Below are 14,272 nucleotides of genomic sequence, written 5' to 3' on the forward strand. Positions count from 1 at the left end.
GCAATGCCTAATAGAAGACTACATAAGCAAGGATGGTTGACCTTAGGGAGATCGACATCCAACACCGCGGAGACACCATCATATGTTTCTCAACGCTGGCAGGAAACTAGCCAGGTCTTTCACCGGGAATGAACAACCATGGGAAGGGCAGTCTCCAGTCAAGGAGACCACCTATGCCAAACATGGTATCCATCCACAGAAGCTGTTTCGGGGTATTTGCCCCTCATCAGTGTAGAGTAGGAAACTGGCTAGTGGGAGCAATGCCTAGTAGAAGACTACATAAGCAAGGATGGTTGACCTTAGGGAGATCAACATTCAGCACCGCGGAGACACCATCCCGTGTTTCTCAACGCAGTGATTCTAGAGCAATTCCCCCTGGGAAATATTAAAACAAGAAAGCCTGCGGAGACACCATCACATGTTTCTCAACGCTGGCAGGAAACTAGCCAGGTCTTTCACCGAGAAGGAACAACCACGGGAAGGGCAGTCTCCAGTCAAGGAGACCACCTATGCCAAACATGGTATCCATCCACAGACAGCTGTTTAAGGGTATTTGCCCCTCATCAGTGTGGAGTAGGAAACTGGCTAGTGGGAGCAATGCCTAGTAGAAGACCACATAAGCAAGGATGGTTGACCTTAGTGAGATCGACATCCAACACCGCGGAGACACCATCACATGTTTCTCAACGCTGGCAGGAAACTAGCCAGGTCTTTCACCGGGAAGGAAAAACCACGGGAAGGGCAGTCTCCAGTCAAGGAGACCACCTATGCCAAACATGGTATCCATCCACAGACAGCTGTTTCGGGGTATTTGCCCCTCATCAGTGTGGAGTAGGAAACTGGCTAGTGGGAGCAATGCCTAGTAGAAGACTACATAAGCAAGGATGGTTGACCTTAGGGAGATCAACATTCAACACCGCTGAGACACCATCCCGTGTTTCTCAACGCAGTGATTCTAGAGCAATACCCCCTGGGAAATATTAAAACAAGAACGCCTGCGGAGACACCATCACATTTCTCAATGCTGGCAGGAAACTAGCCAGGTCTTTCACCGGGAATGAACAACCACGGGAAGGGCAGTCTCCAGTCAAGGAGACCACCTATGCCAAACATGGTATCCATCCACAGACAGCTGTTTCGGGGTATTTGCCCCTCATCAGTGTAGAGTAGGAAACTGGCTAGTGGGAGCAATGCCTAGTAGAAGTCTACATAAGCAAGGATGGTTGACCTTAGAGAGATCAACATTCAACACCGCGGAGACACCATCACGTGTTTCTCAACCCAGTGATTCTAGAGCAATGCCCCCTGGGAAATATTAAAACAAGAAAGCCTGCGGAGACACCATCACATGTTTCTTAACGCTGGCAGGAAACTAGCCAGGCCTTTCACCAGGAAGGAACAACCACGGGAAGGGCAGTCTCCAGTCAAGGAGACCACCTATGCCAAACATGGTTTCCATCCACAGACAGCTGTTTCGGGGTATTTGCCCCTCATCAGTGTGGAGTAGGAAACTGGATAGTTGGAGCAATGCCTAGTAGAAGACTACATAAGCAAGGATGGTTGACCTTAGGGAGATCGACATCCAACACCGCGGAGACACCATCACATGTTTCTCAACGCTGGCAGGAAACTAGCCACGTCTTTCACCGGGAAGGAACAACCACGGGAAGGGCAGTCTCCAGTCAAGGAGCCCACCTATGCCAAACATGGTATCCATCCACAGACAGCTGTTTCGGGGTATTTGCCCCTCATCAGTGTGGAGTAGGAAACTGGCTAGTGGGAGCAATGCCTAATAGAAGACTACATAAGCAAGGATGGTTGACCTTAGGGAGATTAACATTCAACACCGCGGAGACACCATCCCGCGTTTCTCAACGCAGTGATTCTAGAGCAATGCCCCCTGGGAAATATTAAAACAAGAAAGCCTGCGGAGACACCATCACATGTTTCTCAATGCTGGCAGGAAACTAGCCAGGTCTTTCACCGGGAATGAACAACCATGGGAAGGGCAGTCTCCAGTCAAGGAGACCACCTATGCCAAACATGGTATCCATCCACAGACAGCTGTTTCGGGGTATTTGCCCCTCATCAGTGTAGAGTAGGAAACTGGCTAGTGGGAGCAATGCCTAGTAGAAGACTACATAAGCAAGGATGGTTGACCTTAGGGAGATCAACATTCAACACCGCGGAGACACCATCACGTGTTTCTCAACGCAGCGATTCTAGAGCAATTCCCCCTGGGAAATATTAAAACAAGAAAGCCTGCGGAGACACCATCACATGTTTCTCAACGCTGGCAGGAAACTAGCCATGTCTTTCACTGGGAAGGAACAACCACGGGAAGGGCAGTCTCCAGTCAAGGAGACCACCTATGCCAAACATGGTATCCATCCACAGACAACTGTTTCGGGGTATTTTCCCCTTATCAGTGTGGAGTAGGAAACTGGCTAGTGGGAGCAATGCCTAGTAGAAGACTACATAAATAAGGATGGTTGACCTTAGGGAGATCAACATCCAACACCGCGGAGACACCATCACGTGTTTCTCAACGCAGTGATTCTAGAGCAATGCCCCTGGGAAATATTAAAACAAGAAAGCCTGCGGAGACACCATCACATGTTTCTCAACACTGGCAGGAAACTAGCCAGGTCTTTCACCGGGAAGGAACAACCACGGGAAGGGCAGTCTCCAGTCAAAGAGACCACCTATGCCAAACATGGTATCTATCCACAGACAACTGTTTCGGGGTATTTGCCCCTCATCAGTGTGGAGTAGGAAACTGGCTAGTGGGAGCAATGCCTAGTAGAAGACTACATAAATAAGGATGGTTGACCTTAGGGAGATCAACATCCAACACCGCGGAGACACCATCACGTGTTTCTCAACGCAGTGATTCTAGAGCAATGCCCCCTGGGAAATATTAAAACAAGAAAGCCTGCGGAGACACCATCACATGTTTCTCAACGCTGGCAGGAAACTAGCCAGGTCTTTCACCGGGAATGAACAACCACGGGAAGGGCAGTCTCCAGTCAAGGAGACCACCTATGCCAAACATGATATCCATCCACAGACAGCTGTTTCGGGGTATTTGCCCCTCAACAGTTTAGAGTAGGAAACTGGCTAGTGGGAGCAATGCCTAGTAGAAGACTACATAAGCAAGGATGGTTGACCTTAGGGAGATCAACATTCAACACCGCGGAGACACCATCACGTGTTTCTCAACCCAGTGATTCTAGAGCAATGCCCCCTGGGAAATATTAAAACAAGAAAGCCTGCGGAGACACCATCACATGTTTTTCAACGCTGGCAGGAAACTAGCCAGGTCTTTCACCGGGAAGGAACAACCACGGGAAGGGCAGTCTCCAGTCAAGGAGACCACCTATGCCAAACATGGTGTCCATCCACAGACAGCTGTTTCGAGGTATTTGCCCCTCATCAGTGTGGAGTAGGAAACTGGCTAGTTGGAGCAATGCCTAGTAGAAGACTACATAAGCAAGGATGGTTGACCTTAGGGAGATCGACATCCAACACAGCGGAAACACCATCACATGTTTCTCAACGCTGGCAGGAAACTAGCCAGGTCTTTTACCGGGATGGAACAACCACGGGAAGGGCAGTCTCCAGTCAAGGAGACCACCTATGCCAAACATGGTATCTATCCACAGACAACTGTTTCGGGGTATTTGCCCCTCATCAGTGTGGAGTAGGAAACTGGCTAGTGGGAGCAATGCCTAGTAGAAGACTACATAAATAAGGATGGTTGACCTTAGGGAGATCAACATCCAACACCGCGGAGACACCATCACGTGTTTCTCAACGCAGTGATTCTAGAGCAATGCCCCCTGGGAAATATTAAAACAAGAAAGCCTGCGGAGACACCATCACATGTTTCTCAACGCTGGCAGGAAACTAGCCAGGTCTTTCACCGGGAAGGAACAACCACGGGAAGGGCAGTCTCCAGTCAAGGAGACCACCTATGCCAAACATGGTGTCCATCCACAGACAGCTGTTTCGGGGTATTTGCCCCTCATCAGTGTGGAGTAGGAAACTGGCTAGTTGGAGCAATGCCTAGTAGAAGACTACATAAGCAAGGATGGTTGACCTTAGGGAGATCGACATCCAACACCGCGGAGACACCATCACATGTTTCTCAACGCTGGCAGGAAACTAGCCAGGTCTTTCACCAGGAAGGAACAACCACGGGAAGGGCAGTCTCCAGTCAAGGAGACCACCTATGCCAAACATGGTATCCATCCACAGACAGCTGTTTCGGGGTATTTGCCCCTCATCAGTGTGGAGTAGGAAACTGGCTAGTGGGAGCAATGCCTAGTAGAAGACTACATAAGCAAGGATGGTTGACCTTAGGGAGATTAACATTCAACACCGCGGAGACACCATCCCATGTTTCTCAACGCAGTGATTCTAGAGCAATGCCCCCTGGGAAATATTAAAACAAGAAAGCCTGCGGAGACACCATCACGTTTCTCAACTCTGGCAGGAAACTAGCCAGGTCTTTCACCGGGAATGAACAACCACGGGAAGGGCAGTTTCCAGTCTAAGAGACCACCTATGCCAAACATGGTGTCCATCCACAGACAGCTGTTTCGAGGTATTTGCCCCTCATCAGTGTGGAGTAGGAAACTGGCTAGTTGGAGCAATGCCTAGTAGAAGACTACATAAGCAAGGATGGTTGACCTTAGGGAGATCGACATCCAACACAGCGGAAACACCATCACATGTTTCTCAACGCTGGCAGGAAACTAGCCAGGTCTTTTACCGGGATGGAACAACCACGGGAAGGGCAGTCTCCAGTCAAGGAGACCACCTATGCCAAACATGGTATCTATCCACAGACAACTGTTTCGGGGTATTTGCCCCTCATCAGTGTGGAGTAGGAAACTGGCTAGTGGGAGCAATGCCTAGTAGAAGACTACAGAAGCAAGGATGGTTGACCTTAGGGAGCTCAACATCCAACACCGCGGAGACACCATCACGTGTTTCTCAACGCAGTGATTCTAGAGCAATGCCCCCTGGGAAATATTAAAACAAGAAATCCTGCGGAGACACCATCACATGTGTCTCAACGCTGGCAGGAAACTAGCCATGTCTTTTACCGTGAATGAACAACCACGGGAAGGGCAGTCTCCAGTCAAGGAGACCACCTATGCCAAACATGGTATCCATCCACAGACAGCTGTTTCGGGGTATTTGCTCCTCATCAGTGTAGAGTAGGAAACTGGCTAGTGGGAGCAATGCCTAGTAGAAGACTACATAAGCAAGGATGGTTGACCTTAGGTAGATCAACATTCAACACCGCGGAGACACCATCACGTGTTCCTCAACGCAGTGATTCTAGAGCAATTCCCCTTGGGAAATATTAAAACAAGAAAGCCTGTGAAGACACCATCACATGTTTCTCAACGCTGGCAGGAAACTAGCCAGGTCTTTCACCGGGAAGGAACAACCACGGGAAGGGCAGTCTCCAGTCAAGGAGACCACCTATGCCAAACATGGTATCCATCCACAGACAGCTGTTTCGGGGTATTTGCTCCTCATCAGTGTAGAGTAGGAAACTGGCTAGTGGGAGCAATGCCTAGTAGAAGACTACATAAGCAAGGATGGTTGACTTTAGGGAGATCAACATCCAACACCCCACATGGTATCCATCCACAGATAATATTTCCCAGTGGGCATTGCTTTAGATTCACTGCATTGCGAAACACGGGATGGTGTCTTCGTGGTGTTGGCTGTTGATCTCCCTAAGGTCAACCATCCTTGCTTATGTAGTCTTCTACTAGGCATTGCTCCCACTAGCCAGTTTCCTACTCCCCTCTGATGAGTGGCAAATACCCCGAAACAGCTGTCTGTGGATGGATACCATGTTTGGCATAGGTGGTCTTTTTGACTGGAGACTGCCCTTCCCGTGGTTGTTTCTTGCCGGTGAAAGACCTGGCTAGTTTCCTGCCAGCGTTGATAAACATGTGATGGTGTCTCCGCAGGCTTTCTTGTTTTAATATTTCCCAGGGGGCATTGCTCCTTCCTTCCGCATTGCTGGCCGGGAGCCGCAGGATGCTGGTAAGATCTGTTCATCATTCCCGGGGTGTCACACACTGCGATGTGTGCTACCACGGGTACGATGAACAATCTGACGTTCCATTCTAGAGAAATGAACGATGTGCGTGCGATGAACATTTTACCGTTCAATCGCAATCGCACGTACCTGTCACACACTGCAATGTACCTTACGATGCCGGATGTGTGTCACTTACGATGTGACCCCACCGACACATTGTAAGATACATTGCAGCGTGTAAAGCGGGCTTTACTTGCATTCATCAGTCAATCAGCCATCAATTTTCATACAGGACAATGCCCCTTGTCACACAGTAAAATGGGTACAGCAGTTTCTTGAAACAGAAAACATTGAAACATTGAAATTGCAAACCCAGAGTCCTGACCTAAACCCAATAGAAAACCTCTGGAAAATCCTTGGTGACAAAGTTATGGCCAAGAAACCCATAACAGTCAAAGAACTGTGGAAGACATTGGAAGAACAGTAGACCAAAATCACACGAGAGCAGTGTGAGAGACTAGTGATATTGTGTGGCTGCAGATGTGCTGAAGTCATTTAAAGCAAAGGCCTGTAAACTTTTTACTGATTGGTGACTGTTATTAACTTCAGAAAATATAGTTGTAATCTTTCTCTGTAGTACAATCATTGCAGTTCTCTAATTATGATCATCACGTTTTGGGCAAAATAAAGGTTCTATGTGGATAATCTTTGCACCTTTTTGAAAACATTGTTCTAGTGGCATGATGTACCCCTTACAAAAAAACCTTCAAATGTTGATCAATGTAGATTACATTATTTCTGAAAAAGCAAGTGAACATACATTGTTCTCTAATTTTAATTTTGATCTTCAGTATATATATGTATAATATGATTTGGTCCTATAGTAGGGGGTTTTACTCTAAAACACGTAGACTTAATAAATCCCTATCCAGGATATCCTAGATTGATTCTTCACGGTACCGTGGTCGTACCCCTTTCTTGCCCTTGATCTTGTATTTGGTCTTGGTTATGGTGTAAGTATGGATTTGGATACCTTTTTTAAGACATAAAATGACTACTGTTAACTACCTCCTCTATTTCCTCATAGATTGTAAGCTTGCATGCAGGGCCCTCACCCCTCTTGGTATCTGTTGAATGGTGTTACTCTGTGACTTATGATATTGTCTGCAAAATGTCCCCTTTGAATTGTAAAGTGCTGCGGAATGTATTGACGCTATATAAAGAAAAATTATTATTATTATTATTATTAATAATAATAATAATACTAATAGTAATAAAAATGATGATAATAATAATAATAACTGAAAAGCTATTTTTGGAATAAACAATGCATGAAAATAAGTTGAAATCGATACATTTCTTACATCCTTTATGGTACAAGAACGGTTTAATTAGCATTTAATATTTTTTTCTTACTTACATGAGCCATTTTGCTTGAAACCATGAAGTAAAAATTTCAAGATTAACTGGTCCTCCCAATAATTCTTTGAGTTGATTGTGTGTCCCCAGGTAAGATGTGGTCAGTGGAGATACATATATAGGATAACCCAGGGGCTGATCACAGGAGGAGTTGATTAAATTTCTTAAAACATGTTTGTTGTTTTGTATGCTGCCTCTCTCATGATCCCGATTCCGAAAAAAAATCAGTTCCTGTTGTTGTCCAGCCCAAAGTCCTCTTACACATTCTTTATTTACCTGAAATAGTATAATACAATTATATATCACAAGTCTGGCTGCTATGTGTGTACATACAGTAGCATGCAAAACTTTGGGCACCCTTGGTCAAAATTACTGTTATTGTGAACAGCAACAAAAAGAGGACAATGTCCTCCAAAATTTAAGTATTACTCACAGCAAGTTGGGCTGCAGTGTGTACATCGCCCAGGCCAAAAGCTAATGCTCTACCAGGATACAGCTAAACCCCCACTAATGTGGAAGCGTCACGGGTGCAGGAGAAGCAGATCACACACACACACACACACCTCCGTGAAATGGAGGGGAGGCGAATGCTAGATGATAAAACTGCACACAAGTGGCTTGCATAGAGCGTTGTTCACATGCAGATGGCACAGTCACAAGCCCGCAGCCTATTAGGTGACGCCCTTCTATTAGATCAGGCGGGCTGCCAAGCCGTACCCCACTGTGTATCATGCACAGACAGACACTCTACAATGCAAGGCCCAACAGAAAGGGGCCTGGCTGTATCCTGTACAAACAAAAAAATATGAGGTTTTTGTTGGTATTTATGTCCATAAAACGTAAGCCTACACCCTCGTCACGGGACCTCATGTCTGTAGGTCCCTACACTAAATATATAAATAGCAACAAAAAGAGGACAATGCCCTCCAAAATTTAAGTATCACTCACAGCAAGTTGGGCTGCAGTGTGTACATCGCCCAGGCCAAAAGCTAATGCTCTACCAGGATACAGCTAAACCCCCACTAATGTGGAAGCGTCACAGGTGCAGGAGAAGCAGATCTGCTTCTCCTGCACCTGTGACGCTTCCACATTAGTGGGGGTTTAGCTGTATCCTGGTAGAGCATTAGATTTTGGCCTGGGCGATGTACACACTGCAGCCCAACTTGCTGTGAGTAATACTTAAATTTTGGAGGACATTGTCCTCTTTTTGTTGCTATTTTTATATTTAGTGTAGGGACCTACAGACAGCCCAACTTGCTGTGAGTAATACTTATTGTGAACAGTTAAGCAAGTTGGAGATGAAATGATCTCTAAAACACATACATGTTAAGATCCAGTGACTGAGGAGGATCAGAAAAAGAGCAATAACTCGGAACCCAGAAAATAACCAGAGTGGCTGGAAACTTAACGGACTGCAGACCTAATACTTACACACAACTAGAAGTAGCCGTGGGATGAGCCTACGATGACCTAGTCATCTCGACACAGCCGGAGAACTAAATACTCTAACAGAGAGAAATGTAGAAAAACTAATCTGCCTCGGAGTAGTCCCCAAAGATATAGATAGCCCCCCACATGTAAAGATTACGTTGATATAGGAAAACACAATACGTAGCCAGAGAACAGAGTAAGCAAAAATGAGGCCCAAAACTATCTGTATTGGAAAGAATAGGAAAGGGCACTGACTGCAGCCGTAAAAACTTTAATAAATACCAGCACGCCTGACATGGAAAAAAACTGAGCCTGAACAGGCTCTCCCCTGCTATATCAGTACTCTGGTGTTACTGGGATCTAAGAAAAACCTTGATATAGAGAGGGGACTGAATATTGTACCAAGCATGACAAAACACAATACAGTTAGGTCCAGAAATATTTGGACAGTGACACAAGTTTTGCTATTTTAGCTGTTTACAAAAACATGTTCAGAAATACAATTATATATATAATATGGGCTGAAAGTGCACACTCCCAGCTGCAATATGAGAGTTTTCACATCCAAATCGGAGAAAGGGTTTAGGAATCATAGCTCTGTAATGCATAGCCTCCTCTTTTTCAAGGGACCAAAAGTAATTGGACAAGGGACTCTAAGGGCTGCAATTAACTCTGAAGGCGTCTCCCTCGTTAACCTGTAATCAATGAAGTAGTTAAAAGGTCTGGGGTTGATTACAGGTGTGTGGTTTTGCATTTGGAAGCTGTTGCTGTGACCAGACAACATGCGGTCTAAGGAACTCTCAATTGAGGTGAAGCAGAACATCCTGAGGCTGAAAAAAAGAAAAAATCCATCAGAGAGATAGCAGACATGCTTGGAGTAGCAAAATCAACAGTCGGGTACATTCTGAGAAAAAAGGAATTGACTGGTGAGCTTGGGAACTCAAAAAGGCCTGGGCGTCCATGGATGACAACAGTGGTGGATGATCGCCGCATACTTTCTTTGGTGAAGAAGAACCCGTTCACAACATCAACTGAAGTCCAGAACACTCTCAGTGAAGTAGGTGTATCTGTCTCTAAGTCAACAGTAAAGAGAAGACTCCATGAAAGTAAATACAAAGGGTTCACATCTAGATGCAAACCATTCATCAATTCCAAAAATAGACAGGCCAGAGTTAAATTTGCTGAAAAACACCTCATGAAGCCAGCTCAGTTCTGGAAAAGTATTCTATGGACAGATGAGACAAAGATCAACCTGTACCAGAATGATGGGAAGAAAAAAGTTTGGAGAAGAAAGGGAACGGCACATGATCCAAGGCACACCACATCCTCTGTAAAACATGGTGGAGGCAACGTGATGGCATGGGCATGCATGGCTTTCAATGGCACTGGGTCACTTGTGTTTATTGATGACATAACAGCAGACAAGAGTAGCCGGATGAATTCTGAAGTGTACCGGGATATACTTTCAGCCCACATTCAGCCAAATGCCGCAAAGTTGATCGGACGGCGCTTCATAGTACAGATGGACAATGACCCCAAGCATACAGCCAAAGCTACCCAGGAGTTCATGAGTGCAAAAAAGTGGAACATTCTGCAATGGCCAAGTCACTCACCAGATCGTAACCCAATTGAGCATGCATTTCACTTGCTCAAATCCAGACTTAAGACGGAAAGACCCACAAACAAGCAAGACCTGAAGGCTGCGGCTGTAAAGGCCTGGCAAACCATTAAGAAGGAGGAAACCCAGCGTTTGGTGATGTCCATGGGTTCCAGACTTAAGGCAGTGATTGCCTCCAAAGGATTCGCAACAAAATATTGAAAATAAAAATATTTTGTTTGGGTTTGGTTTATTTGTCCAATTACTTTTGACCTCCTAAAATGTGGAGTGTTTGTAAAGAAATGTGTACAATTCCTACAATTTCTATCAGATATTTTTGTTCAAACCTTCAAATTAAACGTTACAATCTGCACTTGAATTCTGTTGTAGAGGTTTCATTTCAAATCCAATGTGGTGGCATGCAGAGCCCAACTCGCGAAAATTGTGTCACTGTCCAAATATTTCTGGACCTAACTGTAGATATCAGAACATGGAGCAAGGTACACAGATACTCCCGGCAGGGAATAATCCAATTCCATCAGGAACTCCACACAGGCAAAATCACAAGAAAGTGAAAAACTATATGCAAAAGGTACAAGACCAACTTAACTGAGAGGAGTTCTGGTAGACAAAGAGAACAGGGCTGGTTTCAGGAAGTTCTTAGAACACAGGAAATACAATTGAGCACCGGCAAGGAACAAAAGGAAGCTACATAGTTATGTAGGCCCAAACCAAATGGCCTGATTGCAAATCCTACTCAGCTGTCCAGTTCCCACTCAGCAAGTCAGCTGCATTACCAGCACTGACCACAAGAGGGAGCTCCAAACTGGAATCTAATTCAAATGTATTCACAACACTTATAGTTAAAGATGACACATTTACTTTGTATTTTAAGTAACAAAAATATATCTATTCAACTTTTACATTTTTACATTAACAAAAAGAAGGAAAACAGGCTGATGCAAACATTTGGGCACCCTGCATGGTTTGTACCTAATAGCACCTCCTTTGGCAAGTATCACAGCTTGTAACTGCTTTTTGTAGCCAGCCAAGAGTCTTTTAATTTTTGTTTTAGAGATTTTTATCCGTTCTTTCTTGCATAAGTCTTCCAGTTCTCTGAAATCTGTCTTGCATGCACTGCTCTTTTGAGGTCTAGCCACAGATTTTCAGTGATATTCAGATCAGGGCACTGTGAGAGCCATTGTAAAACTGTCAGCTTGTCTCTTTTGAGGTAGTCTATTGTGGATTTTGATGTGTGCTTATTATCATTAGACATTTGTAGAAGCCATCCTCTTTTCATCTTTTCAACTTCAGCTTTTTTACAGATGGTGTTATCTTTGCATCAAGAATCTGTTGAAATTTCATCGAATTAATTATTTCCTCCACTTGTGAAATGTTCCAAGTGGAATTGGTTGTAACACAACCCCAAGGCATGATTAATCCACGCCCATGCTTCATGGTTGGCGATATGTCCTTTGCATGAAATTCTGTGCCATTTTTTCACCACACATATCTTTGATCATTGTGGCCAAAGAGTTCTATTTTAACCTCATTGGTCCACAGAACTTGTTTCAAAAATGAATCAGGCTTCTTTAGATGCTCTTTCAGGTGTCTCTGAACAGTAGATCAAACTACCACCACTCCAGCTTTCTGAAGGTCTTTTGCAGTCACATGGGAGTTTTGATTTGCCTGACTCTTTAGCAATCCTACCAGTAGCTATCACAGAAATTTTGCTTGGTCTTCCAGACCTTATCTTGAACTCCAGTGTTCCTGGTAAGTGCCATCTCTTAATTACATTTCGAACTGAGGAAAGGTCAACTTGAAATGCTTTGCTATCTTCTTATTGCTTTTTCCTGCTTTGTGGGACTCCACCATTTCCATTTTCAGAGTGCTAGGCAGCTGCTTAGAAGAACCCATGGCTTCTGGTTTTTGGCACAAGGTTAGAAGAGGCTGGGTTTTTATAAAGTTGTGAAATTTGCATCACCTGACCTTTCCTAACGATGCTAGTGAACAAGCCATAACCCTAACAGGCTAATTAAGGTCTGAAACCTCGGTCAAAGTCATCTGAGCACACAAATCATCAAGGGTGTCAAAGCTTTTGCTTTGTCCCATTTTCCTTTTTGAAATTTTTAATATGTAAAAGATGAATTTTTTTTGTGTAAAAATACAAATGAAATGTGTCATCTTTAACTTTATGCCTTTAGAGATCATTTCTTCTTTAACGTGCCTATTTGTGTATAATAGCAGTATTTTTGACGAGGGGTTCCCAAACGTTTGCATGCTACTTTATATGTCAGGGAATATTGAGTTGATCTAGCATAGAAAAATTTGAAAACAAATTAAGTTTTTAAAGTAATACTACTTACTTCTACATAATCACCTTTAACTCTATAAAATACATTAATCAAAAAGTAATTCTATTCCTTTTAAATTTTTTTATCCTATTTTGCAAACCCTGAATGCACAGCATTAATTATCATTTCATTTGTCATAGAATTTTATTCTTTCAATGATTTTTTGAGTTTTGTAAGAGATAATAATCAAATAGGGCCAAGTTAAAGCCCCGTTACACACAACGACATCGCTAACGAGATGTCGTTGGGGTCACGGAATTCGTGACGCACATCTGGCCTTGTTAGCAACGTCATTGCGTGTGACACGTATGAGGGACTGCTAACGATGGAAAATATTCACCAAATCGTTGATTGTTGACATGTCGTCCATTTCCCAAATGTCGTTCCTTGTTCTGGACGCAGGTTGTTCGTCATTCCTGAGGCAACACACATCACTACGTGTGACACCCCAGGAACGACGAACAACACCGTACCTGCGTCCTCCGGCAATGACGTGGGCATGACTTCCATGCAGCTGCTCTCCACCCCTCCGCTTCTATTGGACGCCTGCCCTGCTGTTCGCTGGCTACAGCAATGTCGCTATGAAGGTAAGTATGTGTGACGGCTCCTAGCTATATTGTGCGCCACGGCAGCGATTTGCCCGTGATGCACAAACGACGGGGACGGGTGCTTTCACGAGCGACATCGCTAGCGATGTCGCTGCGTGTAAAGCCCCCTTTAGGAGAATATGGTGGAAGATCAACAAGTTTTAGGCAGATTTCATTGTGTTTCTGCAGGTCAATATGAGTCTTTATGGCATTGTGTTATCCTGCAAAAACAAAACGCCTTTGAAACGTTTTTGCTGAAGTTCCACTCTTCATCTGACAGAGTTAACTTTTCTTAATCACAATTTCAAAATGACATAGCCTTTCCCTACTAAAATTTGCACGTGTACTTGTCAAAGTTAATATTGTTTCTATAGCAACTGGATTTATTTTTTTGCTACAAATATTCAAGGCCATCTTTTTGTCACTACCTTCCTGTTGGAAGATGTGAAATGAGGATTATTATACTTGTGAATTTATGGAACATTATAACATTTAAATAAGAGACAATGGCATCTAGAAGATTTTGTTAGGAGACAAAGCAAGCCACACTCTTTTTTTTTTTCTCCAGTCTACAAAGAATTTGCTTTGTGTTAAGTAGACACATAGTAGGGCATAATATATGTTGCTGTAGCTTCTGTGGTTAATATGGTACAATGCAACGTTTGGACAAAATGTTACTCGGGGTTGACGCTTTGGCAGACAACTGTTTGTCACACACGAAGATGCCTGAGCAGGGCTCTGCTGGAGTTACTTGCTACCTCCGCAGTCCTGTTTGGTTAAGTTCTGTTAACTTGTAATGTCAGCACTCAGC

General features: G+C 44.2%; 1 protein-coding gene across 1 annotated transcript in view; it reads right to left on the bottom strand.

Moving 5' to 3' along the window:
• Positions 1 to 14,272, bottom strand: part of PCNX2 (pecanex 2) — a 1,407,555-nt gene that overhangs the window by 150,689 nt on the left and 1,242,594 nt on the right. The window contains exon 30 of the mRNA XM_075339694.1: positions 7,494 to 7,768. Coding sequence (XP_075195809.1) covers positions 7,494 to 7,768 — 275 coding nt within the window. The remainder of the gene's footprint in view (positions 1 to 7,493; positions 7,769 to 14,272) is intronic.

The sequence above is a fragment of the Anomaloglossus baeobatrachus genome, chromosome 3 (assembly GCF_048569485.1).
Source record: "Anomaloglossus baeobatrachus isolate aAnoBae1 chromosome 3, aAnoBae1.hap1, whole genome shotgun sequence".
Lineage (NCBI taxonomy): Eukaryota > Metazoa > Chordata > Amphibia > Anura > Aromobatidae > Anomaloglossus > Anomaloglossus baeobatrachus.